Raw genomic sequence first — 20,060 nt, forward strand, 5'->3', positions numbered from 1 at the left:
TAATACTTTGTTGGTAATGTTTTTTTTTAACTCAAATTTCCCATTGATAGGACTAATGTGCTGTTTTGCTTCCTCCATGCAGGTGGTTTGTTTCTGCAACCTGTCACTACCGCATCAACTGTGCATGTGCACATGTGCTACCATAACACTACTTGGACAAACTACCCAAAATGCATTGCTGGATATTATTTTAAGCGATTTTGAGTGTTTCTACCGTGCTAGGGCGTTAAAATGTAATTGTTTACATTTAATTAGAGTAATAATAATAATGATGGCTTGTTTCGCATTTATCTGTTCATTTTAAAACCCCTCATCAAGGGTTGTAATTGGGGGTTAAATCACCAAAATGATTACAGAGCATGGCCAACGCTGCTGCTCACTGCTCCCCTCCCCTCCCAGGGGGTGGAACAAGGGGATGGGTCAAATGCAGAGGGTAATTTCACCACACCTAGTGTGTGTGTGACTATCAGTGTTACTTTAACTTCAATACTAAATACAAATAATCATTAATAAAATTACCAAAAAAAATCCCAGTTTTTTCTTTTTTTTCTTTTCAGAGTGACCTTAATCTTAATTGTGTTTTTTAAATACCGGTATGCGATGGTCCAAAAAAAAAAAAAAAAGACAGCAGGTTTTAACTGGCGCCCCAGGTAACACTTTGGACACCCTTGTTTTCTATGGGAAAAGAGCAAGTCTCTAAAAAATGAACAACAAAAGCCAGAATCCAATCTTCTGGTCCCCCAGGACATACTGTACTGTACTAGTAATAAACCAAGCCTTAATAAAGTAATCTACTGAGAGGTCCCTAAAATAGGGAACCTGCTCATCGGTGCAGATGGAAGCGGCCTCTGATCCAAACCCTCTCTTAGTAGATGACGTGGCACCTTGTCTTAGAGTTTCAGTGATGCTGTTGCCTTGGTAACCATCACTGACAACATGTTTGGCGGGCAGCAGGAGGTTTTTTTATGTTACTGTTTGACTGTTTAACATTCCACATGAATAGGCAGCCATTAAGTAAATAATTAAATTAATTCATTTATTGTAAACGGTCAGTATCATCCATACATGGTGGGATACGCTTTTTATAAATGGCATTTCACCAATACTCACTCTGGCTGGATTTGGTAGGAATTTTATTTAATTCAAAACATATGTTTTTATAATTTTTTTTTTTTTTTAAAGCTTACTTTATTTTTACATATACACATAACACATGTGCAAAGTGCATTTCAGAGCACATTAATGAGGTAACGGTGAAGCACGTGATGCATGCAAACAATTAAGTACAAATAAATATAAAGCTTTGCAATAATTATTGAATTGTAGTTGTGCTAAAAAACCGCTAGGGGTCACTGCCACACCCCATAAACCCGAACATAAACCAGAGTGAAAGTTTGCGTTTAATGTAATGTTTCGAACTAACTTCAATAGCAACACTTAGCAAATTAACACCGCATAATGGTTGGTTGTATCCATTACATTGTATCGTTATGTGCTCGGTTTTTCTCAAGTGACATCTCAGTGAGATGACATCTCACTCCATCGGAAAGTCTTCAGTGTGGGACTATGACTACATTTCCCAGCATGCACTTGGGGTTCACCATTCCCCTCTTCGTCATAGAACCGCTTATTAGCGTCTGGATGAAGAGAACAGAGAGACAGCGGCGCGAGCTGTCAATGTCTCGGCGAAAATACTTTTTTTTATCGCGGTTTTTTGGGGGAAAACTTTGTCTTGTGACATTTTTCTTTGTAGTTTATGTTTAGACTTTTAAACGGTGTCATTGTTATGTTATCAAACCACTGATAAAGTGCTTCGAGACAATTCCCAAACACCCACCAGGACACGTTGGTGTTCCTTTTCCGGGACACTTGTGGAGTTAAACCGCTGAAGCTTTCCAGCTTCTCTCTGGCGACGTATATGAGCTCCTGAAAAGAATAATTTCTACTATATTTGTCAAAAAGTTGTTCCGAGAGCCGTCATGGGCTGCACCATCAGCGCCGAGGACAAAGCTGCGGTGGAGAGAAGCAAGATGATCGATAAAAACCTTCGAGAAGATTTAGAGAAGTCCTTGAGAGAAGTGAAGCTGCTTTTACTCGGTAAGAATCATTCGGACATTGAACGCACCACTTGTAAGTAAGTCATGGTTTTGTTAGTGGGAAGTTGTTTTAATCGTTCTTTCAATTATACAAGCCCACTGTCGCAGATCACCACAGTTTATCCAACCTGACACCTTCTAGATTTACCGATCCATCCATTTTCATTAGGGTCAAGGGCGTGTAGAGCGGGGGTGTGACTCCTTTGGCACCTAACAATTCGACCTAGTTCTGATTCCTGGGATGACGATTCGATTTAGAAAAGATTCTCATCCAACACGATTCTCAATTCTACACGATTCCTGATTCAAACCGATTCTCGCAATGTATTATTTGGTGTAATCATTACATTTAAACTTTTTCAAAACCGATTACAGGTTAAAAAAAAGCTCTCTCTGGTTGGAGATGGCCTAAAAACAATTTTTTTTTAAATGATTCTTATACTAAAAAACAATTTAATACAACTTTTCTTTTTTTTTCTTTTTTTTTAATAGATTTTTTAAAATTATGAATCAGCAATTTAGAATCAGGATGAAAAGGAATCGCGATTCGGATGTGAATCAATGTTTTTGTGCACTCCTATTATTTGAAATAATAATTTTAATAAAACTTTTTCAAAACAGGTTACATGATAGAAAAGTTCCTTCTAGTTTCATGGAGATGGCCTAAACATTTATTTTCAAAAATCATATACTATTAAAGAAAAAAGTATTTTTTTGTACATTTTTAAAAATTATGAATTGATTTAGAATCGGGATGAATAAGAATTGCGATTCAGAATACATTTTTGTGTGCATCCATATTATTTAGTCATTTGGGGGCCCAAGGCAAATGTAGGACTTGGGACCCTCCACAAAACTAGGGATGTTGTGATTTGAAAATTTTATATCGCCGTTATCGTGACCAAAATTATCATGGTTATCATTATTATCTCGGTATTGTTGAATGCGCTCCAAAAGTACTTATACACACACTGAAATATTTTGACCAAGTAATTTTTTTTAAATAACTAAATTAGACACATTTAGATAACCTTAAATTTTGTGTTTCTTGTGTTTCTGTGATAATGTTTTAGTCTTTGTATTTTATCTGTTCTAATGGCTAAGCTTTTATTGTTTTAAATATTGGTTTGTATAGTAGTGCTTGAAGATTTATTTAAATGAAAAGTGCGTAACAAACTAAATCTATTATTTCTGGCTACTATGTTCGGCGGTCTTTGAGCGCAGTGTAAAAACACCTATGCCTCGTACAGAACGATCACTCTGTCTAAAAGAGCACAGCTTGTAGGTTCAATATGCACAATTGTAATGGCTTAGTTGCTCAGACAGCAATGTGTTTTAATAAGTTTAGATTGGGGTATGTCGTTTCTTAATGGGGAAAGACGTTAATGTCTCTTGTTTTCATGTTAGCTTTTAAAGTACCAGTACAATGTAAAAATAAGTTAACTTTATATGCTGAATTGTGTTTCATTTTATCCGTTAAACCATATCCATTTATGTATCTCCAATCTGGAAAGTATGTGAAAATATAGTCTAAACATGCACAAAACAGCACAATTTCAAACGGCCATTTTGAATATTCTGTTCTAAAAGACTTTGGCAATTTCCGTAGATTTGGGAACTCCTCTGCTCCATGTCTTTAGACAGCAGACCATCCATCCATCCATCCATTTTCTACCGCTTATTCCCTTCGGGGTCGCGGGGGGCGCTGGAGCCTATCTCAGCTACAATCGGGCGGAAGGCGGGGTACACCCTGGACAAGTCGCCACCTCATCGCAGGGCCAACATAGATAGACAGACAACATTCACACTCACATTCACACACTAGGGCCAATTTAGTGTTGCCAATCAACCTATCCCCAGGTGCATGTCTTTGGAGGTGGGAGGAAGCCGGAGTACCCGGAGGGAACCCACGCAGTCACGGGGAGGACATGCAAACTCCACACAGCAGACCAGTCATGCTGGAAATACGTAAGCATGGGAACGAGATGTAATGTTTATCATTCATAATCCCTACGTAGGACAAGAACACATGTTTTAATTGTTTTATGCATTCTGAATCGTAAATAAACGTTCGCAAAAATGAGCTAACAATAGAGTCAAGGGAGGCTCCTCTATTCCGCCCACAAAGCCCTCTAAATAACCATCCAAAAACCACCAACAATACTCTATTTACATGACCTGAATGTATGGCCAATGTTCTGCGGCTGCCTCTGCTTCGCCTCTAAACTAAATTGGTAAAAGTTAATTGGAGATTATAAATCATGCCTCTCACTTGGATAGTAGAGGAATGACCAACAAGCTGGTCAACTTTGACATCTAATTTAGAGCCCAAAATTGGCAAAAAGTAAGCTCGTTTGCAGTATTTTTTAAAATCCTTTGCAAAGATTGTGATTAATTCTTTATCCAAACGCGATTATGTGAGTGTCCCAACGATTGGCATCCCAGCGATAGCAGACATTGTACAGTAAGTGTTTGTTTTATTAGTTTCTTGTTTAGCACTTAGCAATACTGCTGCGGGATTACCGTATTTCCTTGAATTGGCGCAGGGAATATAGTATACGCACGTTTAGAATTACTGCCGGGTCAAACTCGTTTCTCAAAATAATTAACGCATGCTTGGCCTTATCGCCGGTTCATTATTAACGCCGGATCAAATTCGTTTTGCAAAATATTAATTTTATTATCGCATGTCTATAATTTTCGCCGGGTCAAACTCGTTTTGCAAAATATTTAGCATATGGCTAGAACCTTCACCGGGTCAAATTCGTTACGTCACGAGTGACGCTTTACCTGTCCTCATTTTCAAAATGGAGGAAGCTGCTTTCAGTAGTTTGCAATCGCACAAAGGAGAAAAGATAAAGAGCTATTCAGTAGGATTTAAGGTCCAAGCTATTGAATACCGGTACAGTATGCTAAAAAAAACAGTAAGCAGCTATGTTTTATTAATATACCGTATCTGCGTGTGTCAAATACTGTATAAGTCATTAAATGACTCCCGCCTCCTGGTGGTAGAGGGCGCTGCCGCGCTAGTGATCCTTCTTGCGACTTCCGGTACTGCAGAAGAAGTGACTACACGCAGCAAAAGATTTTTTTTTTTTTCCTCTGCCTGAACTTTTAACATGGAGGATTACATACCGGTATCTAAAATAAAACAGTTTTCTAAACTGGACTTTCAATCGAAGCAGGAGGTAATAATTAAAGGAATATCTCCATCGAGACAGAGAGACTTTTAAAACTGAAGAAAGAAAATAAGGAAGACTTCTATAAACAAGTTATCGATGCTTTTGGTCAGAAGGAGCTGCAAATGGACTCCATTTATAAGTACAGGTAAGACCATAATAACGTTTTTTTTAATTAAATGTGCTTTTCATGATGGTATGCTTACATCACACTCAAAGCGCACGCCTAAATTTACCGCATTTCTTTTGGTAAACGCCGGAGTGAGAAGAGGTTTTAAAATAATTACCGCATGCACGGCCATCCCGCCGGCTTCCGGTAAACGCCGGAGTGACAGGAGGTTTTAAATTAATTAGCGCCCCTGCGGCTATTCAAAGAAATACGGTATATGTTTCACTAAAGCTACATCTATTTAGTACTCGGCTTCTGGCGCTTGATGCTCATCCTCCTTGTGTTTGGGCTCAAAAATATAGGGTTCTGGATCATAATTTGTCCCCTCACAATGTCTGCCATGATTCGTAATTGTTGTAGATGGAAGGAACTGTGGTTCCCACATGCATGTAACGGATCACGTGACTGGCTTGCTCATTATCGCACAGAAGGGCTCAGGAATCTGTGTGAGATTAATATTATGTTGATCATATCTACTCGCAAACGTAGGGCTTTTGATGTTATAAATCAAATATTGATGCTTATCGATTCAATATAAAGACAACTTGTTTTTCGAGCAGTGGGGGTCCCCACATCTGTGGCCCCTTCCCAAAGTTTTTGTGTTTTCCCATTTTGGGTTTTGAGTTTTTCTTTGCCCGGATGTGGGTTCAGACCAGTGATCTCATTGTGGTTTGTGCAGCACTTCGAGGCACTTGCGATTAAAGGGCTATATCAATATACTTTGATTGTGTTGGCCTTGCGATTAGGTGGCGACTTGTCCAGGTTGTACCCTGCCTCTACCCGAGTGCAGCTGGTACAGGTGGGTTGCAATCACGTGACCTAGAGGCACATCTGGGTTTCAGGCGATGGCTCCCATTAGGCTACTGTTTATTTATCTGAATCCGTGCAGATTTAGGCGTATTTGGAAATGTTTAGAGGCAAATATATAAGTGATCATTAAAAAAACATTTAAAATGGGAGAGAGTGGATTTATACACTCTTCAGAAATATATATTTTTTAAGGATTTAAACCATTTATCATCACCAAGCCGTTACCGCTCGCCATCAACTTCACTTCATTTGACACACCTCACAGTATTTAGAGAACAAAAAATTGGAGGCACATCATGTCTTTACATATGAGCGGTCAACAAATTAAGAAATAATCTGTAAAAGACAAATTTGGACTTATTCATGCATCGGTAAGTAACGTATTTGATTGACATAACGAGTCCCATGCTGCTGTGATCGTGACGCTAGTGAAAAAAAGGATATGTTTGTTTGAAGTTGAACTCCTGCTACAAATATTAGTCTCATCTACAATTCATGTCTGCAGTAGTTTTTATGGTGTGAAGTTCATATTTTGTCTCATTATTTAGCTATGTGTGCCCTGGTTGTTCAGCAATGTTAGCCAGCAATATCAATATTCAGTGTATGCTGTTGAGCCTATGGGAGATTTATTCATCTAGTTTATTAATACTTTTAAGGATATTTTATTGATGTTAGCGAATATCACCAGAGACGCTATAATGTGGTCATCTGTGTCGAATAAAGCATTTGGCTTTCCTGTGATACGGTTGATTGCACCAACATTTGACGATCTGTCACTTAACGTCTGTTTATGTTTCCTTAGTTTGTGTTTATTTCCTGTCAGCGCTCTTATTTTTGTTCCACTTCCTGCATGTCTCCCTGAGTGCTCGTTTCCCTAAGGTATGCTAGCTGCTAAGCTCGAGTTTTTAATGCAAACAGGGTGGGCAGATCGATACAAAAATCGATGTAACGATACCAAGTATAGTATTAGTATATAGTCGATACTGCAGTGATTAGATTGATATTTTCTATTATCACAAAATTGTATTTTGTTGTTTTTGTTCAGGAACAATAACAACAAAATCGACTTAAAGTCCTTTGCAAGGAGGAATTTAAGTGCAAAAAACAAAATATTTAAATCAGAATCAATAGTAGTCTTTGTATGAATTTAGGTATTCTGCACTATTGACTTTATTTTGATTAAAACAATTTATTTAATAAAAGGGCGTAAGGAAATAATTTAAATATCTAATTAAGTATTGTTACATCTCAATCCTGTATTTCTGTCTTATTATAATTGCGATCAAACATTTAATTATTAAAAATTTGAAGTATCAGCATTGTTATCGCCAATATTGCCCCATCACTACTCAGTATTAGATCAATACCCAAATTTGTAGTATCACCCAAAACTAATTAACTAAACAATAAGTGTTAAATAATAAATGCTTGTTACATTTTAAGTGTCAAGAGAAACACGTTACACCAGAAAGTTACAAGCTATAAACAGTAAATTCAACAAGTAGATTAATAATAGTTTTGATAAAATAATACAACCCTAAATGATGCAATATGTTACTGCATACCTCAGCAGCCAAATTAGGAGCCTTTGTCAGCTGCTTTTAAATGGTTCTATTATTATTCATTTGCCAAATAATTTTGTGATATATATTGTTATCGCAGGAGGCTGCAATATATAGTGCAATACAGATTTTAGGTCATATTGCCCATTCCTTGCGCAGTTGGACCCGAAGTGACATGTACCGTAGCTCTTTCAATGTGGAAGCCATGTGTGTGACTGGTGGGAAAATGAGAGCTCTTGGCGGTGGCCGTGTTTAAACGAGACATACTTGAATACAATACTTCTGTAAATAAAAATTTAGCAAATCATACAAATAAAATACAAATAAATACACTCCAATATTGGACATTGACAAACTACAAACTTAAATATTCTGTTTTGAATAAAATTCTCCTAAAAAATAAAAATGTACCATTGAAAGGTCTCTTTAGTTTTAGTAAGTGGATAAACGCAGGCTTTTACTGTTTGTGATAGTTTTCCACTGTCCTTCTTTCTCATCATACATGGTACCTTGTGTAAATTATTCCACCACAGTAAATGGAATTTTAGCTGGAGGTTGTTTGTTGTTATGTTCTTGTTTGCTTTGTAAAGAGTTGCATTTCCCCCACTTGGCTGGATGCTTCTGTTTCAGTTGCTGGAATAAGTTTGTTGTGCTTCTGCCTTTTTCAAACAAACTTTGCAGCCTGCAGTCATTGGTTCCATGCATGTTTCCACAAAACCAAACCAAAACATTGGAACAAACGTTTTGCTATAGTTTGCGTTAGCATTAGCCATGTTATGATATATGTGTGTGACTCTCGCGAAGGAAATAAGGGGGAGGGCGGAAGCTACGGAAGCTCCTGGAGGCAAAAGTTGTGCCGTAGCAAGAAGAGAAAATCATAGATTTCTTTCATTTTTAAAAATCGTCTGTTGGACGAAGTGACTGGGGAGAGGGAAGTCTGGGCTTCGCTGCGACCTCGGGATAAGCGGAAGAAGATGGATGGATGGATGGTCTGCAAAAAACCCGGAATTTATCGATAACATTTATTTATCACCCAGGACTATTAGGTAGTTTGAACAATTACATTAGCCTCTTTTCCTCTCCACTTTAGTAACCTCACTTCCTTTTGATAAAAACCTCTCACAACCGTATCAACAGGTTTGTGTTGGTATGTCTTCCTGAATCAAGTCTGCACATGCAAAGTAGCGTAGAAAAGTCCATCGTGCGAGTAAGGAGGGGGGGTGCTGTCGAATAAATCATATGTGATACTGATTCAGCATTTTAATGTATCTTAATTTATCTCAAAGTGCATGAAATAAAACAAAAAACTAAATAATTGTTTTCAATAGAAGAAAACTTTATTAATCATTATTTCTGAGACATTTTGGAGCCCTTGGCAACTGCCTGTGTTGGCCTAATGGTTAGTCCGCCTCTGATTATGGTCATGGGAGAGCTGGAGTCTATCCCAGCTGACACCCTTGACTTCGGGTGTTGTACACACTAGACTGGTCGCCAGCCAAATGCTGGGTGCATGTAGACTCACATTCACACCTATAGACAATTATTCTCAGAGCATTCAATTGATTTTATCGCATTTAATAGTCGACTAGTGGACTAGATCTGACCATTCTAAGGCTAAGACTAGATCTGACCAATTTAAGTCTATGAGCATGAACTGATGAAGCCTACTAGGATGAGAGGCGAAACATCTTCTAAGACAAATCAAATAGTCCAGTTGCGATCGATTGAATGCTCTGAGAATACAATGACCTGGATGAATGAGAACATCTATACTGTATATATTATATATATGTATATATATTTATATATATATATATACACATATATATGAGTCTGCAATTAAGCTGACAATACTTTGAAATGTGTGAGGAAGCCTCAGTACCTATAGAAAACCCACACATGGGGTGACCATGCAAACTCCACAAAGAGATGCCCAAATGGAGATTAGTACCTTCAGTCTTCTGACTATGAGGCTCACATGCTAACCATTTGACCACAGTGCGTATTTACTCATTCATTCTAATGGACATGTACGGTATGTGCATTAAACCACCATTAGAGTGTACTTTCTCTATCCAATGGTGAAGTTGGTTTTATTCAGGGTTGTTTAAATGTTTTCCACTTAGGGGCACACACCTAAAAAGTCAAAGTATGCAGGGGGCTGTTTTAATATTTTTTTATTTTATAAAAAAAAATATTGTAAATATTCAAAAACAAAACTTTGTGTTGGGTTTGTGTTATAGGGTGCAAAGTTATTAGTATCAAAATAGCAGCTTTTTCTCATTATACATCTTTTTGATTAAAATTTTACTGTTTTTGGTTTGATTATGTTTCAAGCTGTGGGCAACAATTAGCCCCGGGGCCACACTTTGGACACCTCTGGTTTAACCATTCTTTTATTTTCAAACTTTGAGAAACCATCCATTGTTGATACTGCTTGTCCACATTATTGTCCTAGGTGGGCTGGAGCTTATCCTAGCTGACTTTGGTCGAGTGGCTGAATATATACAGTACATACAATGAAACTCACATTATGAAAATTTTTAGTCTACAATTAACCCAACATGCATGTTTTTGGAACAAAGGGGAGGCTGGAGTACGTTGCGAAAACCCATGCAAGCACGGTGAGAACATGTAACAAGAATATTCCAAATTAGCTTCTAATCATAGATAGCCATTCATCCATCCATCCATCCATCTTCTTCCGCTTATCCGAGGTTGGGTCGCGGGGGCAGCAGCTTAAGCAGGGAAGCCCAGACTTCCCTCTCCCCAGCCACTTCGTCCAGCTCCTCCCCGGGGATCCAGAGGCGTTCCCAGGCCAGCTGGGAGACATAGTCTTCCCAACGTGTCCTGGGTCTTCCCCGTGGCCTCCTACCGGTCGGACGTGCCCTAAACACCTCCCTAGGGAGGCGTTCAGGTGGCATCCTGACCAGATGCCCGAACCACCTCATCTGGCTCCTCTCGATGTGGAGGAGCAGCGGCTTTACTTTGAGCTCCCCCTGGATGGCAGAGCTTCTCACCCTATCTCTAAGGGAGAGCCCCGCCACCCGGCGGGGGAAACTCATTTCGGCCGCTTGTACCCGTGATCTTGTCCTTTCGGTCATAACCCAAAGCTCATGACCATAGGTGAGGATGGGAACGTAGATCGACCGGTAAATTGAGAGCTTTGCCTTCCGGCTCAGCTCCTTCTTCACCACAACGGATCGATACAGCGTCCGCATTACTGAAGACGCCGCACCGATCCGCCTGTCGATCTCACGATCCACTCTTCCCTCACTCGTGAACAAGTCTCCGAGGTACTTGAACTCCTCCACTTGGGGCAGGGTCTCCTCCGCAACCCGGAGATGGCACTCCACCCTTTTCCGGGCGAGAACCATGGATTCGGACTTGGAGGTGCTGATTTTCATCCCAGTCGCTTCACACTCAGCTGCGAACCGATCCAGTGAGAGCTGAAGATCCTGGCCAGATGAAGCCATCAGGACCACATCATCTGCAAAAAGCAGAGACCTAATCCTTCAGCCACCAAACCAGATCCCCTCAATGCCTTGACTGCGCCTAGAAATTCTGTCCATAAAAGTTATGAACAGAATCGGTGACAAAGGGCAGCCTTGGCGGAGTCCAACTCTCACTGGAAACGTGTCCGACTTACTCCCGGCAATGCGGACCAAACTCTGGCACTGATCATACAGGGAGCGGACCGCCACAATCAGACAGTCCGATACCCCATACTCTCTGAGCACTCCCCACAGGACTTCCTGAGGGACACGGTCGAATGCCTTCTCCAAGTCCACAAAACACATGTAGACTGGTTGGGCAAACTCCCATGCACCCTCAAGGACCCTGCCGAGAGTATAGAGCTGGTCCACAGTTCCACGACCAGGACGAAAACCACACTGTTCCTCCTGAATCCGAGGTTCGACTATCCGGCGTAGCCTCCTCTCCAGCACACCTGAATAGACCTTACCGGGAAGGCTGAGGAGTGTGATCCCACGATAGTTAGAACACACCCTCCGGTTCCCCTTCTTAAAGAGAGGAACCACCACCCCGGTCTGCCAATCCAGAGGTACCGCCCCCGATGTCCACGCGATGCTGCAGAGTCTTGTCAACCAAGACAGCCCCACAGCATCCAGAGCCTTAAGGAACTCTGGGCGGATCTCATCCACCCCCGGGGCCTTGCCACCGAGGAGCTTTTTAATTACCTCAGCAACCTCAGCCCCAGAAATAGGAGAGCTCACCACAGATTCCCCAGGCACTACTTCCTCATAGGAAGACATGTTGGTGGGATTGAGGAGGTCTTCGAAGTATTCCCTCCACCGATCCACAACATCCGCAGTCGAGGTCAGCAGAACACCATCCTCACCATACACGGTGTTGATAGTGCACTGCTTCCCCTTCCTGAGGCGGCGGATGGTGGTCCAGAATCGCTTCGAAGCCGTCCGGAAGTCGTTTTCCATGGCTTCCCCGAACTCCTCCCATGTCCGAGTTTTTGCCTCCGCGACCGCCGAAGCCGCACACCGCTTGACCTGTCCGCTGCCTCAGGAGTCCTATGAGCCAAAAGAACCCGATAGGACTCCTTCTTCAGCTTGACGGCATCCCTCACCGCCGGTGTCCACCAACGGGTTCTAGGATTACCGCCACAACAGGCACCAACTACCTTGCGGCCACAGCTCCAATCAGCCGCCTCGACAATAGAGGTGCGGAACATGGTCCATTCGGACTCAATGTCCAGCACCTCCCTCGTGACATGTTCAAAGTTCTTCCGGAGGTGGGAATTGAAACTCTCTCTGACAGGAGACTCTGCCAGACGTTCCCAGCAAACCCTCACAATGCGTTTGGGCCTGCCAGGTCTGTCCGGCATCCTCCCCCACCATCGCAGCCAACTCACCACCAGGTGGTGATCGGTAGAAAGCTCCGCCCCTCTCTTCACCCGAGTGTCCAAAACATGAGGCCGCAAATCCGACGACACAACTACAAAGTCGATCATGGAACTGCGGCCTAGGGTGTCCTGGTGCCAAGTGCACATATGGACACCCTTATGTTTGAACATGGTGTTTGTTATGGACAATCTGTGACGGGCACAAAAGTCCAATAACAAAACACCGCTCGGGTTCAGATCCGGGCAGCCATTCTTCCCAATCACGCCTCTCCAGGTTTCACTGTCGCTGCCAACATGAGCATTGAAGTCCCCCAGTAGAACGAGGGAATCACCCGGGGGAGCACTCTCAAGTACTCCCTCGAGTGAATCCAAAAAGGGTGGCTACTCTGAGCTGCGGTTTGGCGCGTAAGCGAAAACCACAGTCAGGACCCGTTCCCCCACCCGAAGGCGGAGGGAAGCTACCCTCTCGTCCACCGGGTTGAACTCCAACATGCAGGCTCTGAGCCGGGGGGCAACAAGAATTGCCACCCCAGCCCGTCGCCTCTCACTGCCAGACGGAGAGAGAGAGAGTCCAGCCCCTCTGGTGAGCCCATTGGAGGGGGAACCCACGTTGCCTCTTCGGGCTGTGCCCGGCCGGGCCCCATGGGGACAGGCCCGGCCACCAGGCGCTCGCCATCGTGCCCCACCTCCGGGCCTGGCTCCAGAGGGGGGCCCCGGTGACCCGCGTCCGGACGAGGGAAATCTGGGTCCATAGGTTTTATTTTTCATTGAGGTCTTCGAGCTGCTCTTTGTCTGATCCCTCACCTGGGACCAGTTTGTCTTGGGAGACCCGACCAGGGGGCATAAAGCCCCCGGACAACATAGCTCCTAGGATCATTGGGACACGCAAACTCCTCTACCACGGTAAGGTGGCAGCTCAGAGAGGAGAGATAGCTTTGGAATTTCAATTCAATTGATTTAAATAATTTGAATTCAAATTTAATTGAATCCTCCCCACAGGATGCTGTATTGGAATTACAGGAAGCAAAATTAAATGTATTACAATTAGGAGAAATCACACATAGCCACTTAGTGAATTACTGGCTAATAATTGCATTACTTTGTGTAAAACTACAGGCAATTTAATGTAACTTAGGTAAAACAAAACACTGTAATTCTGCATTTAAACACTGTAATCACAGCTCTAAACTTATATTTAATTACTGCAATTAATGCAAATATTAGCCTGTAATTTACTTTTTATTTACAATGGATTTTTTTTTACGGCACAAGTAACAGGAAGAATGTGTCATGTTTAAAAAGTTTTTGGCTTAAATACTGAAAATACTTTACAAACACTGAACATGTATTCCTTCATTTTGAATACTAGGATAAAGTAAAGCATCCTGAGAAATGAATTATTTTTCCACCATTTTCCATTTTTTGAAAGTTACAATACATCAAACTGAATTATCTGTTTATCGAACATACTTTTAAAATACAATTTATACCTGTAATGACATTTCTATAAAATATGTAAAACGGTTATGTATGGAATATACTGTATAGCATGATTCTCAAATTATCAATTGGAATTTCATGGAATTCTACTTCCTTCAATTTGAATTTGAATTTCAATTGAACTTCCTGTTTGCAACCTCAATTCAAATGGAACAGTTTTTCTCTTTCTCTTACTCTACATGTAAACACGACACAGAACAATCCAAAAGTAGTGAAACAAAAATGAATATTATCAACAACAGTATGAATATTAGTTACAATTTCAACATAGCAGTGATTAAAAATCCCTCTTTGACATTATCATTAGACATTTATAAAATAAAAATAAAAATGAACAATAGTGTCACAGTGGCTTGCACTTGCATCGCATCTCATAAGCTTGACAACACACTGTGTCCAATATTTTCACAAAGATAAAATAAGTCATATTTTTGGTTCATTTAATAGTTACAACAAATTTACATTATTGCAATCAGTTGATAAAACATTGTCCTTTACAATTATAAAAGCTTTTTACAAAAATGTACTACTCTGCTTGCATGTCAGCAGACTGGGGTAGATCCTGCTGAAATCCTATGTATTGAATGAATAGAGAATTGTTTTGAATCTGGAAAATATCGTTTTTGAATCGAGAATCGCGTTGAATCGTAAAAAATCGATTTTGAATCGATTCGTGACCCCAAGAATCGATATTGAATCGAATCGTGGGAAGCCCAAAGATTCGCAGCCCTAGTATTTATGCTGTTCTTAATGGGACGTCTTGAAAGAACAGTTTACAAAAATGTTTTTAATGAAATTAATAGAAAGACAAAATAATCAATCAAGTCAATACAAAATGGTCACTCACTCCACACTATATTAAAAAAGACAAGTTAAAAAAAAGGTAAATTAATTAATACGATTGCCTAATGTGGGGCGGGCTGATGAATATTAGCCAGCGGGCTTTGTCAGCCAGTGCAGCAGGGCCAGGGCCAACTGGTCCTGGCAGCTGCCAAGCTTAAGTGTATGTCATCGTGTACAGCATTTAGTTGTGATGCAGCTCATTTTTTTAAATCTTCGATATTATAACTTAGATCACATGTTAGTGTAAATTGAGATTATGTGTTTCCCCAACGCATCTTAGGATACATTCAATCATGGATGAGAAGCACAGACTTGCTGAAATTGGTTGAATGCCCCAGTTTACACCCACTGTGCGTTTGGCAGCACTTTTTCTCCAAACAGAACCAGCTTTCCAAATGAACCGAGAGTGACGTCTTCATGGTTGCATGTGTTATCTTGTATCGAAATTACAAAGAGTAAGCGAGAGAGCGTTGTTTCTGCTTATCATCTTCTGCCAGGACCTATCGATATGACTAGGTCACCAATAAATGCAAGTCTAATTGTCTGGATGGGGACAGGAGTCAGCACAGATGTTAAAAGTCCCAGCAGTTGAAAAGACAATTTAAACTAACCGATAAGTGAAATCTAGTCTACAACTGATTAGTGATCAGGTTGTCAAGCCAGAGGGCAGCCATACAAAGTACTGCAGATAGGTCGGCAACCAGTCGGAAGGTATAGTATTTACAAAAAATCTCATTACACATACAAGGATAATTGAGGACAATATAGTATTTTGCAACTCTGGTAGCCTTTCAACAAAGAGTGGGAGTATCTGTGAATTTTTTTTCTGAACCTTTATGAGCTCACAAGTCTGATGTCTGACGAAAGTGAAATTGAATGAAAAATTTAAGTATGACCTTTTAGTCAGATTAATTTTATATATGTCACACATGTCAGTGCGCTCTGCAAAACACTTAGGGTTTTAAGCCGAACCTTCCATCATCAGGAATCAATTTGGTACACACCTTTAGTGGACTGACAAGCCGTGTCTGTAAAATTTGGGCAGTATTGATTGACAAACATGGCCACCATCAGGCATAACGTTTTTTGCAGAGGTACAGGTCGGACTTAAAAACTAATTGAAATAGGGATGTATCGATCGGCCAGAAATCAGTATCAGACAATTTTTGTGAAAAAGTATGTGCTCACCATTGACGATTAATGACTTTTAATGCAGATCACAAACACTGATCCCCCATGGCTGACACTGTATTTATGTTTAGTCAATCGGTTGACAGGCAGCTAGCAGCTAGCAGCTAATTGTGTACAGTCGTGGTCAAAAGTTTACATACACTTGTACAGAAGTGAGTTTCCAATAATTTCTACAATTCTTATTTTTTAGTGATTTAGTGTTTGGAGCACATACTTGTTTGTCACAAAAAACATTCATGAAGTTTGGTTCTTTTATGAATTTATTATGGGTCTACTGAAAATGTGACCAAATCTGCTGGGTCAAAAGTATACATACAGCAACATACATTATCAATGTTGGTAATGTAGAAAAGTTACAATCAAATCAAATTAGCTTCATGGCATGGCCTCTTAACTTCATGTGAGTGATTATGATTGACGACACCTGTTGACTTCTCTGAGCCCATTTAAATAGGGCTCATGTGATGCAGTCATTAGACTCGGTTACAAACACGACAATGGGAAAGTCAAAGGAACTCAGCACAGATCTGAAAAAAACAAATCATTGCCTTGAACAAGTCAGGGAAGTCACTTGGAGCCATTTCAAAGCAGCTTAAGGTCCCAAAAGCAACTGTGCAGACAATTGTTCTTAAGTATAAAGTGCAGGGCACAGTTTTGTCACTGCCATGATCAGGAAGAAAACGCAAGCTATCACCTGCTGCTGAGAGAAAATTGGTCAGGATGATCAAGAGTCAATCGAGAACCACCAAAAAGCAGGTCTGCAAGGAATTGGAAGCTACTGAAACACAGATGTCAGTGTCCACAGTCAAGCGTGTTTTGCATCGCCATGGACTGAGAGGCTACCATGCAAGAAGGAAGCCCCTGCTCCAGAAGCAGCACCTTAAGGCTTGTCTAAAGTTTGCTGCTGATCACATGGACAAAGATAAGACCTTCTGGAGGAAAGTTCTGTGGTCCGATGAAACACAAATTGAGCTGTTTGGCCACAATACCCAGCCATATATTTGGAGGAAAAAAGGTGAGGCCTTTAATCCCAGGAACACCATTCCTACCATCAAGCTTGGTGGTGGTAGTGTTATGCTCTGGGCCTGTTTTGCTGCCAATGGAACTGGTACTTTACAGAGAGTAAATGGGACAATGAAAAAGGAGGATTGCCTCCAAATTATTCAGGACAACCTAAAATCATCAGCCCGGATGTTGGGTCTTGGGCGCAGTTGGGTGTTCCAACAGGACAATAACCCCAAACACACGTCAAAAGTGGTAAATTAATGGCTAAATCAATGCTGAAGAAACAAGTCCATGTCAGAAAACCAACAAATTTACCTGAACTGCACCAATTTTGTCAAGAGAAGTGGTCAAAAATTCAACCAGAAGCTTGTGGATGGCTACCAAAAGTGCCTTATTGCAGTGAAACTTGCCAAGGGACATGTAACCAAATATTAACATTGCTCTATGTATACTTTTGACCCAGCAGATTTGGTCACATTTTCAGTAGACCCATAATAAATTCATAAAAGAACCAAACTTCATGAATGTTTTTTGTGACAAACAAGTATGTGCTCTAATCACTCTATCACAAAAAAATAAAAGTTGTAGAAATTATTAGAAACTCAAGACAGCCATGACATTATATTCTTTACAAGTGTATGTAAACTTTTGACCACGACCCTATGTCTATACATAGTGTGGAGCCACTCCCCTAAGCTAATGTTAATCACTTTCATGTATAATAGTAATCAGGCATGCTAATAATTAAGCTAATGTTAAACTAACAACACCAAGAAATATGTGCTTAGTAAAGTGAGTGATTAGGTCGATATTTTGGTTTTGTTAATGTTTACAAGCTCAGGGAATAATTCCCCAGACACAGGAGGTCTTTGAGGGAAAAAGCCAAAGGATTTAAATGAGTAATATATAGTAATTTTTGCTTTTGTTTAGTTACTGTGTACTGTTGACTTTGTTTTGCTCAAACAATTGCATGTAATAAAAGAGAGAGAGGAACTACTTTAAATATTGTGTTGATATTGTTACACTGTCAATAACGCTCACCATAAGTGAATTAAAAAAATGTACAGTTAATACATATTATCGGTATTGGTATCGGCCAATCTCCTTAATGGATGATCATATCGGCAGCAAAAAAAAAACCTGAACGGAAGATCCCTAAATCGGATCTTTGAATCATATCCTTGAATTGCACTTACTTCATTGACTAATCTAAAACATTGATGATATTTGTTTTAAATATATGCTAATATGTATTCCAAAGCATTTTGAACACAACCTATAGTAGCTGACACAAATATCTTATACATCCATGTGTTGGTAGGCAAGACCATGGACACACAAAAATAGGTACAATAGGTAGGTAGAATATTTACTTTAAGAAAATAAGTAGGCAATCAGCTAAGCTAAGGTTGATGGTCAGAATGGTAAGAAAACCAAGCAGGCTTACATGAGAATGGTAATATATATGGATTGATATTCCTTGAATCCTTAAATTATTTTATTACATTGTGTCCATTCCAAAGAAATTTGTAGTTGTGCTCATTGTTGCTTTATTTCTATTCAGTGACAACAGACTCCGCTCTGCTTCAATTTTCTGGAGGAGAACCTTTGTAACATGACCTACTGCAATATGATTTGATGGGAACATGGTACCAGGATCTATATGATGACGCCATTAAAATGCATCACATGGAGTACAGACGCATTTATTAAAGTTATTATGAATGCATACATATCACGCATGGCTTACCTCGTCACGTCTATAAAGATGAAAATCTACAAGATGTTGTTTGAAGAAATCAGCCATGCTGCGTCACATTGACAATTGGCCCTAGTATTGCTGATTATTGGATATTTAGATGTTTTTATAGATGGTTTGTTATATATTAAAATTAAACGATGGTTGAATATTAGACATGATAGATTTACTGTAAATTCCAATAGTAATCGTCATAGCATGAGTCTCAAAAAGAATAAGATATGTTCTATGGAGTTTTCATGCTTAGTTCTCTGTTTTTGCTCTGCATGTTATTCCTGATAAATAAATGTTTACCACATGTTGAGTAGTTTGCCATTAAGCTTTTTATCTTTCATGGTTGCTGTGCTTTTTCTTTAAACTTGATCTGCAGAATACTGTAGGACAAATCGATTCTTGCAAGTACTCAATCTCTGTTCATAGTCTAAACTGGAGCAGGTTTCTTGTACTGTAGTTTAGCTCCCTCAATTTATGTACTGTACTGGTGCAAAACTGAGAGCTTATGGTAGATACTCTTTCAATGTATGCTTTTAGTCACAAAGCTGAAGGTGAAACTTTTTTCCCCACATATTTCAGCACTCCTAGATAGTGCGGGGATAAAAGAGAGCTATGTGGGGAAAAGAGGGGCGGGCAGTAAAGATTTTTGCACTTAACTACAAAAACTGGAAAGATAACACATTTTACAAAGTAAAATGGTTTTCTGTTGGCCCACAAACAGCTCTTCACATTTAAAGAAAAGCTTTAAAATTATTGTTAAATGAGGCTTTGTGGGAATTTCTGCATGTGTTTGGACAAATGTGAATGCAAAGTAAATCTGGCAGGAGGCAATGGTGATAATCAGCCAAAAATGCAATGAATGGTACAGAACCAGAAAAAGGGGGCATTGCATTTTGCTTAATCAATAAGTTTTTGCATTTATCTGTCAATTAACATTTAGCAAATCTTTAGTCACTTTACAAAACATCATCTGCTTTACAAAAAAAGTGCTCCACCATTAAGAGAACAACTTTTACATGTACAGTACGACTGTACATTCGATCATACATAGATCAAACTATGATTCTTTTTCCAGG

At 40.1% G+C, this 20,060-nt stretch overlaps 1 protein-coding gene across 1 annotated transcript in view; it reads left to right on the plus strand.

Moving 5' to 3' along the window:
* The first annotated feature begins 1,646 nt into the window (after positions 1-1,646).
* LOC133654160 (guanine nucleotide-binding protein G(i) subunit alpha-1-like) overlaps positions 1,647-20,060 on the plus strand; it is a 46,944-nt gene continuing 28,530 nt past the window's right edge. Inside the window, exon 1 of the mRNA XM_062054248.1 lies at positions 1,647-2,097. Coding sequence (XP_061910232.1) covers positions 1,980-2,097 — 118 coding nt within the window. The 5' untranslated portion in view covers positions 1,647-1,979. The remainder of the gene's footprint in view (positions 2,098-20,060) is intronic.

The sequence above is a fragment of the Entelurus aequoreus genome, linkage group LG07 (genome assembly GCF_033978785.1).
Source record: "Entelurus aequoreus isolate RoL-2023_Sb linkage group LG07, RoL_Eaeq_v1.1, whole genome shotgun sequence".
NCBI lineage: Eukaryota > Metazoa > Chordata > Actinopteri > Syngnathiformes > Syngnathidae > Entelurus > Entelurus aequoreus.